At 52.2% G+C, this 13,861-nt stretch overlaps 7 protein-coding genes across 7 annotated transcripts; 5 read left to right on the top strand and 2 right to left on the bottom strand.

Moving 5' to 3' along the window:
• Positions 1–75: 75 nt before the first annotated feature.
• Positions 76–1,894, top strand: P170DRAFT_349039 (sugar porter family MFS transporter; the record flags this gene model as incomplete). Its single annotated transcript, XM_024843713.1, has 6 exons — positions 76–253; positions 311–590; positions 637–957; positions 1,018–1,377; positions 1,452–1,612; positions 1,701–1,894. 6 exons carry the CDS (start codon positions 76–78, stop codon positions 1,892–1,894), a joined length of 1,494 nt encoding a protein of 497 aa, XP_024708470.1.
• A 1,541-nt stretch (positions 1,895–3,435) lies between these two features.
• P170DRAFT_404053 (rhamnogalacturonan acetylesterase) lies at positions 3,436–4,601 on the top strand (the record flags this gene model as incomplete). The annotated part of the gene is made up of 2 exons (XM_024846504.1): positions 3,436–3,861; positions 3,929–4,601. 2 exons carry the CDS (start codon positions 3,436–3,438, stop codon positions 4,280–4,282), a joined length of 780 nt encoding a protein of 259 aa, XP_024708469.1. The 3' UTR covers positions 4,283–4,601.
• Positions 4,602–5,244: 643 nt separating this feature from the next.
• P170DRAFT_350237 (SGNH/GDSL hydrolase family protein) lies at positions 5,245–5,961 on the top strand (the record flags this gene model as incomplete). Its single annotated transcript, XM_024843788.1, has 1 exon — positions 5,245–5,961. A coding segment is annotated over one exon (717 nt), but the record flags the coding sequence as incomplete, so codon positions are not given.
• Positions 5,962–6,712: 751 nt separating this feature from the next.
• P170DRAFT_352407 (putative RING finger domain protein) lies at positions 6,713–7,283 on the top strand (the record flags this gene model as incomplete). Its single annotated transcript, XM_024843919.1, has 3 exons — positions 6,713–6,771; positions 6,833–7,003; positions 7,100–7,283. The coding sequence occupies 3 exons, from the start codon at positions 6,713–6,715 to the stop codon at positions 7,281–7,283; spliced, it is 414 nt and encodes a 137-aa protein (XP_024708467.1).
• Positions 7,284–7,567: 284 nt separating this feature from the next.
• On the bottom strand, positions 7,568–9,821 carry P170DRAFT_473040 (putative C6 transcription factor; the record flags this gene model as incomplete). Its single annotated transcript, XM_024853005.1, has 5 exons — positions 7,568–7,927; positions 7,982–8,273; positions 8,328–8,748; positions 8,800–9,530; positions 9,580–9,821. 5 exons carry the CDS (start codon positions 9,819–9,821, stop codon positions 7,568–7,570), a joined length of 2,046 nt encoding a protein of 681 aa, XP_024708466.1.
• Positions 9,822–10,000: 179 nt separating this feature from the next.
• On the bottom strand, positions 10,001–11,929 carry P170DRAFT_454317 (MFS general substrate transporter; the record flags this gene model as incomplete). The annotated part of the gene is made up of 9 exons (XM_024851422.1): positions 10,001–10,561; positions 10,622–10,734; positions 10,783–10,912; positions 10,969–11,070; positions 11,122–11,209; positions 11,259–11,336; positions 11,391–11,585; positions 11,656–11,686; positions 11,758–11,929. The coding sequence occupies 9 exons, from the start codon at positions 11,927–11,929 to the stop codon at positions 10,001–10,003; spliced, it is 1,470 nt and encodes a 489-aa protein (XP_024708465.1).
• Positions 11,930–12,303: 374 nt separating this feature from the next.
• On the top strand, positions 12,304–13,581 carry P170DRAFT_454316 (phytanoyl-CoA dioxygenase family protein; the record flags this gene model as incomplete). Its single annotated transcript, XM_024851421.1, has 4 exons — positions 12,304–12,766; positions 12,816–12,990; positions 13,051–13,269; positions 13,322–13,581. Exons 1-4 carry the CDS (start codon positions 12,593–12,595, stop codon positions 13,579–13,581), a joined length of 828 nt encoding a protein of 275 aa, XP_024708464.1. The 5' UTR covers positions 12,304–12,592.
• Between the last annotated feature and the right edge of the window lie 280 nt (positions 13,582–13,861).

Raw genomic sequence — 13,861 nt, 5'->3', positions numbered from 1 at the left:
CCTTACTCTCCAACCTTGTAGGCTGCTTGCGCTGGCCTTGCTTTTCTCTCGAGGCTATATCCTACCTCTGCAAGGATGGGGCGAGCTTTCACCATCGGTCTCGCCGCCTTTGCGGCCACGGGGTCGTTCTTGTTCGGATATGACAGTGGCGTGATGACCGATGTGATTGAATCGAAAAATTTTCTCGCCTACTTTAATACTACTCAAACGTCGGCGATCATTGGAGCCATTAACAGTACATTCTCCGGTGGAGGTTAGTCGATCCTGACTTTTGTCCACCTCCATCTGGTCTTGCTAATCTTGGCTGTAGCCGCCATTGGCTCCCTCCAGGGAGGTCTTACGATGGATCGATTCGGGCGAAAATTTACCATTCAAATGGGAGCGGCCATCTGTCTTGTGGGCGCCATTCTCCAAGCCGCCGCCAAGAACCTTGCTATGATTCTTGTCGGTCGTATCCTCGCCGGATGGGCGGTGGGTCTCATGTCCATGTCGGTGCCGGTATACCAAGCAGAGGTTGCGCATCCTCGCTCCCGTGGGTTCATTATTGGTCTCGCACAGCAGATGATTGGTATTGGATTCATTGTTAGCACGTATGTCTTACGTATTGATGTCCTTGCTCGATACTGACTTGGCTAGATGGGTCGGATTCGGATCCCTTCATGCGCCGGTGACCAGCGAATTCCAATGGCGGTTTCCCCTCGCATTCCAAGCCGTTCCAGCGCTACTCCTGGTGATTGGAATGTTCTTCATGCCAGAGTCTCCTCGGTACTTGGTTGAAAAGGAAAAGTACGACGAAGCGCTCAAAATCCTGAAGAAACTACATTATGACGGCACCAACCAAGATTGGATTGACACGGAGTATAATGAGATCAAAACGACCATCCAGGCTGAGAAGGCCGTCATGGCGTCTGGCTGGCTTGTTATGTTTAAGGTTCCCCAGTGGCGTACTAGACTCTTGTGAGTGTTCTTAACCCCTAGCCTAGCCATAGCTGCTTCTAACAGCAACCTTGTTATCAGACACGGTGTCCTCGTGCAAGTCTTTACCCAGATGACCGGCGTCAACGTGATCGGATACTACCAAACCATTATCTACAACGCTCTGGGCATTACCGGCAGTCGCAACATCCTGGTGGCAGGAATCTACAACTGCGTGGGCCCAATCACCAACCTGTTCTTCATCATCTTCCTGCTCGACCGCGTAGGACGTCGCAAGCCCATGATGTTCGGCGCAGCTGCGATCGGCATCGTCTTGATCTGCTACACGGGGCTGCATTCACATAACGAGGACGGAGCGCGGCGTGGGTACAGCATCGGGGGAGTCTTTTTTATCTTTTGTATCACTGTGATCTTCTCCTTATCGTTCGGTCCCTGCAGTTGGTAAGTTCTTCATCTCCTCTGACCCTTCAATTTGTCTATCGCCGCTCCTAGATAATGAGCTAACAGAATCATAGGACCTACATGGCCGAAGTCATGCCGATGCAGATCCGAGGAAAAGGAAACGCATTCGCCACTGGAGTCGGAAACTGGGCTGTCAGCACCCTCTGGAACCAGGTATCCCCAATTGCGCTGGCCAAAATCCAGTGGAAGTTTTACCTCATATTCATCATATGGAGTATGTCTCTTCCCCTTTCCCATTCCGGCTAAACCTGGACCCCATATGCATAAACATGTAGCAAGCTTTACTAACATGTTCCTATCAGATCTCGGCGTGACCCTCCCCACAGTCTACTTCTTTTTCAAGGAGACTAAGCAGAAGTCCCTTGAGGAGATCGATCTTCTCTTTGGTGGCCGCGCCCTGGGCACTTTGCCCGAGGATGTCGCTGCGAAGGGGAACTTGGAGAAGGCGGAGGAAACCGTAGTGTCGACTGATAATGTGGAGCATAGTAAGGTGTGAGTAGCTCATATTCGGTTGTCGTATTTGAGTGGATAGGAGGTAGCAGATCTTGTTTAGTTGTTGGTGGATCTTCAAGAAACGTTGACATGACCTAACTATCACTCATAAATCCATCTTGTCTCTAAGTTTTACCCTTGTCAGTATTCACATTTCTCATCGCGTAACACAAAATAAAGGTGCGAGAGGAAGCCAACAAAAGCAAGCCTGTGAAGAGGGAAATCGGCGACGCTATTACAGTGGGCGAGGCGCACCCCGAATGTCCCGGTTTGGAAAACGGAGGTGCTCGTACCCGAAGCCCGATAGTCTTGAGGAAGTCAGCAATTGACCACCGGGTGTATCATCGCTTTGCCCCGTTGGATTCCATGCTGTCTTTGTTCCTTCCAGCCAGTTTTCATCGCCCAGGTGCCTGGCGGGCTCGCCTCCGCTGTCGGTGCCGCCATCTCGGACTTCTTTGAAGTTATTTGACGACATTGCAGACCTTTTGGGGGTTTTGTCGGCAGCGCTGGTCTTGAGGACGATCGAGTTCTAGAGTTGGGCTTGTTCTGGGGCCGCGATGAGAGTGATGGCTATGAGAAAGAAAAAGCGAGAGATGCTGGAGATGCGTTTCCGATCCTTCATGCGATGACTGGATCAGAGGTCGGTGAAGCTGAATGTTGGACGATTCAGTGTTATTACCTCGCACTCAGCATCGACAGCAAAGGTCTTCATTCTTACCTTCTTCTATGATAGGAAGGCCATCTCGTCCTACTCGCTAACTGATGCGAAGCAGGAATCGAATCACCTCATTCTCACGGCTCCAGTCTGTGCCGTCAAGTGCTAGACAAAAACAACAATATGTCCGTCTTTCCCTTCATCCGAATCTCACTAGCAACGCAGACACGCACATTTAATAAGTTCCAATCCCATCGAGTACCAACTCTTGTCGATCGAACGCCATCCCTCGACAATCTCCGTCAGCCACGGAGTAAACCCTCCGAATCTCGCCATATGGAATACTCCGCACGACACTGCGACAGCTTCTGGAGCCATCCGTCAAGTCTTCAAGGAGAGAAATTAAACCTCCCCTCCTGATCATCAAGACAGGAAAAACCCCGAGTCCAGGAACACGCCATCCAGCCTAAAAACCTGCACGTCGGCGTAATGATGTCGCGAGCGAACGGATTCCGAGGTGTTTCCTGGCCTTCCCCGCTCTCTGATGACGGTTCCTGTCGTCCGAGATGTCCTATTGGGCCCGTGAGTCGGTGGGTTCTGCATTTCGAACTAGCGACTACTTCAGACGATATGGCAGCGCCTTGGGCGCCAGATCAATGGGGTAAGTGACGGTGTCGATCTGGGGAAGTTTTGCCCGGTGGAGAAGTGATAGGCGGGGCGGGGAGAGCTGACACTTGGTAGATGGGCAGGGATATAGATTAATTGCTGGAATTGCTTCAGCGGGTCGGGAAATGGGGTGATATGCGGGTTTATATAAGAAGGGGAGTTTCAATCCATTCCGTTTGAGATTAGAAAAGAAAAGAACAGAGAGAGAAGTAAATCCGATCAAAATGCAAATCCCGTCCTTCCTGACCACGCTAGCCCTATCCCTGAGCTCCTTCTCAGCTGCTCTCTCCCTCCCTCCGCGCGCCTCCACCCAAGCGGCGGCCGCTAAACCGCCCTACTTCATTCTCACGGGCGACTCTACCGTCGCTGTAAACGGAGGCTGGGGTGACGGCTTCCTGACCTTCCTCGCCGATTCTGCAGACGGTGTCAACGGCGGGAAAAGCGGCGCCACGACGGTGTCCTTCCGCGCGAATGGCAGATGGGACGCCGTTCTGGACGGTATCGCGGACCACGCGGCGGACTACGAGCCCATCGTGACGATCCAGTTCGGACACAACGATCAGAAATCCACCTCGGGCATCTCGCTGGAGCAGTTTGGCGAGAATTTGCAGAATCTGGCGAATGAGGTGATTGAAGCGGGGGGGACGCCGGTGAGGATCATCTTTACGTGTCTTGTGCTTTCTTGGATATTCTTTCTGACCGATTCGATGATACTAGATTATCATCACCTCGTTGACTAGGCGCAATTTCGAGGGCTCTGCGGTCATCGAGAACCTGGCCGATCACTCCGCGAAGGCGATTGAGGCCGCCGAGGCCGTCGGGGTCCAGTATCTGGATCTGAACCGCGCCAGCACCGACTACGTCAATGCCATCGGCGAGGAGAATGCGCATACGTATGATCTGAGTAGTGGTGATGGCACGCATCTGAATACTGCCGGAGAGACGGTGTTTGGGCGTCTGGTGGCGGATTTGCTGTTGGAGAAGCGGGACGATCTCGAGGAGTTCTTCACGCCGAATGAGGAATTGAGTAGGAAGCTCAAGGACGGGGAGTATGCGGCTGGCGATGAGTAGATTCGGTTTACTTAAGAGCCACGAGAATGTTGTGGGGATCCTGGATGTGGTGTGTTTAGTCTCTTGGTCGTGCGATGAAGTATGAATCAGAATCATTATTTACGTTATTCCGAGATATATCCAAGTTTCCTCAGTAGTTTCTAATACTCAGATAAGATAGTACACCTAGTTCGTAAATTAATATTCACAAACAGCGACAGAGATAATACCTACAGAAAGAGCTTTGCCCCTGTCCAGATATCCGTAATCTTGCTATTCTCGACGTCACCCAGTACCCTCCACCGTAAAGTACCACCAACACCTGTCCATTTTCTCTGCAGCTCAGCTTGGCGGGTGTTTTTCTCGGTCAGATGGATAGCCCGGAACACTCCTTCGGAATACTCCGTACGTGTTCGTAATACATTTGGTTGCTGTAATTCGGACGAATGATCCAGCGGTCGCCGATCCATATACCCCGGTTTGCGGGGAAACCGTTGGATAGACGTAAGTCGGCCAAGAAAGAGGTTTGTGCCTAGTCGAATGCTTTCTCCGGATGCATCTCGGCCTGTAGGAGGCCTTACGTCTGCGGTTGGGCGAGGCTTGGTATTGCTTTATTCCTTTGGTCCTGATCTTGCCATGTTGAATCCGATCCTGCGCCGTTCGTCCGACATCCTCTAGCTGAAATGAGACCAAGATAGCGATGAAATGATGTATTTCGAGAAGTATAAAAGGCTGCAGTCGACCGGTGGAAGTTTGGGTTCGAACCAGATCAATCCCGCATTCAGAGTCCTTGCTTCGTCTTCAAAATGCATTTTATTTCCCTTCTGGCAGTCTCCCTCGCCTCCCTGGTAGGCAGTGTTCATACAGCACCGTTGACGTCGCGCGCGTCATCGCATTATCCAGGATTCGCGAAGCTCAAGTCCCTCTTTGTCTTGTAAGTTGATCCGTCCCACCAAGTCCCTCATCATCGCTGACTCGACAGTGGCGACTCTTACTCGCGAACGGGCTTCGATCCCAGTGGCACTCAACCCTCCAGCTCCAATCCGCTGGGAAATCCCACGTATCCCGGCCGCACGAGCGCCAACGGCCCCAACTGGGTGGATCTTCTCACGGTGAAATACAACGCCTCGTCGTTGCTCACCTACAACTTCGGAGCCAGCGGCGCCACCCTGGACACCTCGATCGTCGAGTCCGGACTGGACGTCGCCCGGGAGATTTCCGAGTACTTCGTTCCGTACTATGCCGACTCCAGCTCGGGGTCGGATCCGGTCTGGGAGACTGACTCGACCCTCTTTGCGATCTGGGTGGGAATTAACGACATCAACAAATCGTATCTAGCGCAGAATGAGTCCATCCATCCGCTGATCTCCGAGCGGTATCGCGAACTGGTCGACGATCTGTACGACCTTGGCGCAAGGTCATTCCTGCTCCTCAATGTGCCGCCGTTAGAGCGCGCCCCACGTACCACGGGCTCCAGCGCTGCAGAGGAACGTATTCCGATCGAGCGGGCGGCCGTCAAGGATTATAATAGCCGTGTAGAAACGCTGCAGAAAGATCTTCAGGACGGATATGACGACATCACGGTGTTTTTGTACGATACGTATTCGCTGTTCGACCAGGTCATTGACGATGCATCGCAGTTCGAGCAGACCAAGGGATACAAGGATACAACCTCCTACTGCTCGGCGTATCAAAAGTGAGTCATCCCATCTGATTGTCAAAAAGGAAGTGAAATAAATCCTTCTGCCCCTCCTTGCGTAGATCGGTGCTAATCCAGGGTGGCAGTGGCACGCCGGAGATCGACACCAAATTTGACGAATGCGAATATGCGGCGGACGAGTACCTCTGGATTAACAGCCTGCATCCAACTTCGGCGATGCATGACCTGTTGGCGGAGGAAGTGGCCGGGTTGTTGGCGTGAGAGGAGGAAATCGTCGGGATCAATACTGCTAGTCGGGGAGGTAATAATCATGCAATAATGCAGGAATGCAGGAATGCAGAGCAGCGCCGTATGATATGGCATGACACTAAGAGTGCTCACACGATCCTCCGCCAAGGAACCTAGTCTTTAGCCTCCTGGGTCACTGTAGAAAAGTGAGGTCTGGTCTCCCAAGGATCCGTGGGCGAATAACATCACGATGGGCGCAGAGTCGTCCAACCAAAGATCCGAGTCCGTCGCGTACCAGGCCCGAAGCCATAAAGTAGGCCGGTCCAGTCCAGGTCGAGGCAGTAAAAGTAAAAGCTGGAAAGTTTAGCGCAGACCCCGCCCTCCGAAACCGATTATCTCATTGAAGTCGATCACGAGTGGCGCAGTGCAGCTACTTCTCTCTCTCTCTCTCTCTCTCTCTTTCCTCTCTTTTACTTTCCCTTTCTCCTTCTGTGCGCCCGGCGACTGCCCGTCGAAACATGGGGTTGTCGTCGGTCAAAAGAGCCTTCAATAATCACAATCATATGGCCATTGTCTTGGGAATCGGACTCGGTGTGGTATCGTTAATCATCATGTGTTTGCTGTGCGCATCCCTTCCTTTTCGCTCGAAGGAATCAGTTGGTTGACGTCTACAAAATCCACAGATTAACCATCTTCGTCAACCGCCGAGAGCGTCGACCCTCCAAGAGCAAAGACTCGAACGACAAGCTGCGCAAACTGGACGCCGTCTCGCCCACGCGCACGCTGGAAGAATGGTGGTCCAAGGCCAAAGGGCCGCTGCTGCCCTCCGACTGCGTGGACGGAACATTTATCTGGTGAGTGCACGGTCGGATGGAATCCGAAATCGATGCGATCGTCTTCTCCGGTCGCATCGACCGTCCGCCACCCCCTTGGCTAACTAGACATCGCAGCGTGGTCTGCCTGGAGTCGGTGCTACGTTCCCAAGAAATCCGCGAACTCAAATGCCTGCATGTTTTCCACAAGGAATGTCTGGAGAAGTGGTACCTCCAGGACCATTTCAACTGCCCGCTCTGCCATCGGGCCTATTACATTCAAGAAACGCATCCCAGTAACGACTTTGTATGGATGGTATGATATGACTGATGCCTGTGATGTCTCTGCTTTGCTTTGCTTTGCTTTTGGAGCGTGGTTTGGATAGCGCGATGGATCCGGCGTTGTTGCTTTCTCCGATGGTTCATGTTCCTTCTTGCTCTGTTCTTTCTTCTGAATTTGATTTGCCGTTCTGGTCTTGCTATGCACAGCCCCTTTTCTGTTAGCTTTTTGGCAGGGCGATCTCCGCCAGAAATGACCTGTCAGATGCCTACACATATTCGAGTGACTGACGATCACCCACCGCTCGATTCCATCTCAACTTCCCATCAAAGAACAAATCCATCGGTCGATGGCAAATACTCCGAGTTGAAATCCCAGTTCCCCGGGTTATACCAGTCCAAAAAATTGTACAGCCCGGAGGTGGCGTCGTTGAAGATATCTTGCTGGATCGGCTGCGGGTCAAGGATCTGATCGAGAATGTGCGACAGTTTCTTCTCGACCTCCTTGCAGGTTTGGTAGTTGCCATGGCTGGGGCGCGATATCCACGAAAGACAGGACACGAAGACGCTCAAATTCCGGATGAGCTCGGCCCGTGGCAGGACGATGGTGCTGGGTCCCCCATCCTGTGTCTGGTGAAGGAGCTCCAACGTGAGAACGCTGGCACTGGGAAGTCCGTAGTACAGAACCTACGGGAGTTTAATATGCGCGTCAGCAGAGCGGATGGGAATCGAAGGACATACTATCCAGGAATAGTGCCGGCTCATATCCATCACCGGGTCTCGGTCGGCAGTAACGGTGATGATGAGAGACAAAACGCGGCGGGAGGTTTCCAACAACGCCTCCTGACCGGTGTTCGTGCGTTTCACGAGTGCCCTCTGGAGCAGGAAAATGGAATACAGATAGTCCAAGTACATGTTCAGAACTGTGAAAGACGCCGAGAACGCCTCGGGATCGGAATCGTTCCCCTGCACGTCGAATCGTAGATGCGTTGGGGCTGCTTCCCAGGTCGCTCGTGCTTTCTCGATAATCTGGCTTTTTGAATGTCAGCAAAACATTTCATAATCATGCGCCTACATTACAACTCACTTCGACTTTTGCGCCAGATCCCAATGGTCGTAGGTTCCCAAGGCAATCTCAAGAGCCTCTTCTCGAAACGCTGCCAGTAAAAATCGAAGCCTGATCACCCCTGCTCGATAGATATTGCTTCGCGATCCCCATCCGTTGATGTCTAGTTCCGAGATCGCACGGGTGAGATTGTCTCCCCCAGCGATGAGTATATCCTCGTTCAGGTCCAGCGGAGGCGTCAGAGTACAGTATCGATAGTTGAGCAAGGGAGGCCTCCCCACGAACGTGGCGATACATTTGTCCGCATAGAAAGCCGATGCGAAAAAAATTCTTCGCCATTGGCGCAGGAAGAAGGGCCGGTCGTCGTTCTGACCATCTTGATGGACTCCGGCCGCATAAACGGTGGCCGACAAGTCACCTAGGCGACGCCATGCTTGATAGCCTATGTAGATCGTTAGTTTCGAAAGCATTTCCGGAGTTTCTCCATCCTTACTGGAATCGCCAAATTGCTGCGTTCTCAGCATGACATCGTTGTACTGGCAAAGCCCCAACAGCTCACTGGCCGACGCTGCCTGGTCACAGAAACCAAGGCAAGCCGTGCTTGCATCCACAATCTGTGTCCGCAGGCGATCCCTCGCCTGACCATCAGGTGCCACCTGGACAACATCCGGGTCTGTGTCAGGGGTCGACATCAATGCGATGCCCGATGTTGCAAAAATGATCCCTATCGCTTCCCACCGCAGGTTTCGGCCCGTAAATAAGGCGCAGTAGTCTTCAACGTTCATCGCAGAGTTAACCGTCAACGATCGCGAAGTATTCTGGAATATCTGATGGGTCAGATCTTGAATTTGGCCATCCATCGCACCGGTGAAATCTAAACTGCCTAAGATGCCTCGAACCGACTGCACGATCGCCTCGATCATCGCGACGGGGATGACCACGCATAGCGATCGCGTATAGAATTTTCGTATTAGCGAGTCGCATATTGGAAGCTCGCTGAGCAGTTTGAGTATGTCGACACCCGATTGAACTCGGATTGGGTCCACGAATCGGGGGGACCCCGAGGCAACGTTGCTGGCTGGCAGTTCAAACAACAGCCCGCTCGGATGTTCTGCGAGAACTGCCGAGAAACTTGTCGACCCCAGATATCCAGGAAGCGTTGACGGAGATTCTACCGTCGCGCGAAGCCGAGCGCCATCTATAGCAGATCCGGGACTCGAAGCACTAGAAGCCGTTAGGAATGGATCATCGCCCCTCGATCAACAGATCTTACGTCGAACTCGACTGACTGATCAGCCTCCCGGTGGCGGGAATAGGACTTGCGCGACTTGACACCGTTCGTTTTGTCATGGGCGCAGGATGATAAAAGCATGCTTTTATCATGTTCTTCGATTTGCAACGCCCACACACCGGCCTCCCGTGATCGCAGCGCAATTTGGATTTGCGACAAGGTTCACAGGACTGCAAAGTGCCATTTCGACGGAGCGCGGCCGATTGGGCACTTGTGTCGGCCATTATGATTACATAGCAGTGATCGGGACGAAATCATGAATGCGTGAAAGGCGAAAGACGTGAATGGAACGATGGATGGCGGAGGAATTCCTAGCGGACCGAAGGCTAACTCGAGACGGTTAGACCCCAGCATCCCCGGTCTATTTCTCTACTTTCTCAGTCCTCAGTACACAGTCACGGAATTAATTCTCATATCCTCTCTGGTCCACCTGCATCGCTTCCCCGTGGTCGCCAACATACCATCCGTTCTCCTCCAAGTAGGCCTTGAATCTAGCATCCTCAGTCTCCAGCTCCCGCGACATATCTGGGATTAAGAACCACGCGATCAGTCCGCCCATCACGGTAAATGCGGAACCGATCAAAAACACGGCCTGCTGGCCCTTCGCCGTCGAGTCGAATGAGTTTTGAATCGGGGTAAAAACCTCGGTCCCAATGGACGCGCCAGCCTTTCCTACCGCGGCGGCCAGGCCCAGAAAATGACCTCGCAGGGGCGTGGGGAAGGACTCCGCGGCACAGAGGAATGTCGAGACGCCAGGGCCCATCTCGCCCAGAGCCATGAAAATCCCGTACATCACGACGAACAGCGGGAATACGCTCTGGATGGGGTGCAAAGCGCCGCCCAGGATAAAGCCCCAAATAGCCCAGAGCATAAACCCAAGGGTCATGTTTTGCTTGCGGCCGATCTTATCCATGAGCAGTCCACCCAGAAGGCAACCAGGGAGGTTGAAGCAATTTATTACCGTCTATGCAAACATTGGAGTCAGAAAGCAGGCCAACAGAAGAGAACATGTCCTCGCACTTACTCCATACCCAATGTTTTGGACCGTCGAGTTGTCCGACATCAGCTGGGAGATTATCGTCGATGAAAAGATCCCGAACGGATAGGTGACAAAGTCATAGCAAAACCAGGCAAGAGCTAAGATGTCAACGAGGATCGAGCATTCTGTGCAAATTCTCTACTTACAGGTCCCTAGCATCGGCTTCCAATATCTTTTCAGGATAAGCCAGTACGGATATTGTGATTTGATCGAGTGTTTCTGGTACTGCGTCGAGTTGATCATGCGGATCCGAAAGAAGCAAATGACGAGTGGAAGCTCATATCGAAATCAAATCAGTTAATTTCACCTCAAGCAGCACGTCCAATGCTTACCACGAAGCCAATTCCAAAACATACCCGCCATACTCCTCCCCGCACGTCTTGCTGATAGCAAGCAAGGACTATTAGAGCGACAATTCCCGCAGAAACAAAGCCCTATGATAAATTAGCTGATTCGTTCTAGCTGTTGGGCTAAAGACACAATACAAGGTCAACGGCAAAATTGGTCGTCGATGCGACCAAAAACCCTCTTTTCCGCCGCAGGCTGGCTGTCTCGTCCGCTGCCTCCGTTGCACTCGTGAACGTGAGCAGCTTGAACTAACGTCGACCCTTTTGAAGCTTACCTTGTAGCACAAACTGGATATTCTCCCCCTGCACCAAACCCAGCCACGCCGCGAGCAACTATCATCATCCAAAACATGCTGTCGTTCTCATCAGGGATGCCGTGGCTTAATGATAGGCTTTAGAACACCCACCCCAGTTGAGATGTCCCATGTGCTGCTGCTGCCAAAGCAATTCCTAAAACCAAGAACGAGGTGGCTGCAACAACACCCGTCCGTCGGCCCAGTCGATCAATTAATGCTCCGAAGAAAACCATGCCGAATATTTCCCCGATAAGAAAGGAGTTGGACAGTCGAGACTTTATGGTTGCGGACATCGTGCTCTTGTATCTGGAAGTACCAAGAGCTAGTCAGAGGAAGATTTCTTGGCTGCAAAGCTTGACCATGCTGCCACACTTACAGGACGGAGAACAGAGGCTCCATATAACCAACTGAAGCACGGCTCAAATCGTTAGCACCTGATAGCTATTCTTGTACGCTTGGGTTGCACCTGAGGACTCACTAATCTGTGCATTGTAGCCATCGCTGAATAAAGCCAGTCCAGAGATAACCACGTTGAGCACGCCTGAGCTGGTTTTACTCTGCAAACTATCCTCTTGCTCCATATGTCTATCATCCCGAGAATCGCTCTCAGAATGCGTCATCACCGTTGCATCTTTTGCTGGCGAAGTCATCATGGAATCTGATCAAACAGAATTGACGTGTAAGTTCGACTGCCAACAATCAAACTGCCTCGCTTTCCATATACTATGGCATTCGGTCTGCTTCATCGTAGCATTTGACTTGGACCTAGCAGAGCAGATATCTAACCCCTACTTCTAACCTCAGTGTGCTCCTATCCAATAATGGCCGAGGACTCTTGCACGAGGAAGTTCTACACAAATAGCCGAGATGCATTTCGCATCGCTGCAACCCAAAAGATCATCAAGTCTATGGTTGGCATACGTAAAGTATAGCATCGTCGTATCCGAAGATTAGCGCCGCGCCATGTCGGCCTCGCTTAGCATGAGTTGCGGCCCCCAACGCCCGAAGCTGGCAGCACATGGGTTCTCCCATCGCTATCACTGGGCGTTTCGCCCCACTTCCAGTAGCATGCGCATGGCTTCATCTCTACATCGACTATCTTCTCCACGATAGCGCAACACCCCCGCTTTGGACTCACGATCCACGCCGACGCGAGGTTTTCTCGGAATTCCAGCCGCCAGAATGCAAAGAAACAGCCGCAGGAAGGATCATGCTCCCAAGGATTTATGAGCTTGTGATCCCATTACCACCGGGTATTAAGCAGGTGCTCGATCCCTCGAGCGAGTTACCCGCAGAGTCAAACCGTCAGGATCATGGAGAATAACCATTACCCTCTAACCGAGGATCAAATCCAGTTCTTCCAAGAGAAGGGATACCTCCTTATCCGTGGCTTCCTCAGCAGTCCCGAGACGGCGCGTCTTCAGCAATGGACTCGGGAAGTACATGACTTGCCCCGAACGCCCAATGCATCATATATGCCCTACGAGGTGAGGATCCCAGTCACCTGAGCAACGCACCATCTAACCAGCACGATAGGAAGTAAACTCGCAAGGCCAGAGAGTTCTCTGCCGCACCGAGAACTACGCCAACAGTCATGCCGGCTTCGACAGCTTCCTCCGGGGCCAGCGAATCCTCAGCGTTCTGGGACAGCTAGCTGCGGAGGAGATGCTCCTCTTCAAGGAGAAGATCAACTACAAACTCGCGGGCAGCGGTAGGTCTTTTCTCTCTGATATACATATACCTTCTATTTCTCTAACACGAGGGATGTTAGGTGGTTTCTCCCCTCACATCGACGCCAACGCATACACCCACGTCAAGAACATCAAGCACCTGACCGTTCTCGCGGCAGTTGATGGGATGAGCTCGGAGAACGGCGGTCTGGACGTCGTGGACGGGAGTCATCTTATGTCTATCCCGCTGGGTGAAGACCGCTGCATTGATCCGACATGGGTTGACAGCCACCAGTGGAGTGCGTGCGATTTGAAACCAGGTCAGTAAGATACCATTCGATAAACGTACGAGTATCACTCACTGCTACGAAGGCGACATCCTCGTGTTCGGATCCTACCTTGCGCATCGCAGCGGAGCCAATACTAGTTCCCAGGATCGGCGTGCCATCTACGCCACGTATAACTGTAAGGCCGAGGGGGATCTCCACGACCAATATTATGAAGATCGACGGAAACTCTGGCCTGCGACGCATATGCGGAAGGCTGGGGAGTCGTATGAGGAGGGTCGAATGAGATATGGATATGGATCTCCGATGCTTACCATCGAAGGGGAGGCGCAGGCCGCTGCGTAGATATTATTAGCTCGACTATCAAAACCGTAGGCTCTGATCTATTAGGAAAATGCGATCTAGTGGTAAGAAGTACAGAATATCCCGAAGGCCCGCTCCAACCAAATTAGACGGAGACGAAGATAGGTGAATACTAGTACCTTCTCAAACCCAACAGACCCTAACTAGATGTGCTATGTGTTCAAACGAGAAGTCCCCGACACGTGGGATGCCCTCCTCTTCTTATAAGGGAGCCCTGTCCCTCCTCTCGGTCACCCCCCCTCTATCCTCAATCAAACCCACT

The sequence above is a fragment of the Aspergillus steynii genome (assembly GCF_002849105.1).
Source record: "Aspergillus steynii IBT 23096 chromosome Unknown P170scaffold_2, whole genome shotgun sequence".
Classification (NCBI taxonomy): domain Eukaryota; kingdom Fungi; phylum Ascomycota; class Eurotiomycetes; order Eurotiales; family Aspergillaceae; genus Aspergillus; species Aspergillus steynii.
Note: the sequence above shows the minus strand (reverse complement) of the source record. Positions and strands in the feature narration are given on the sequence as shown.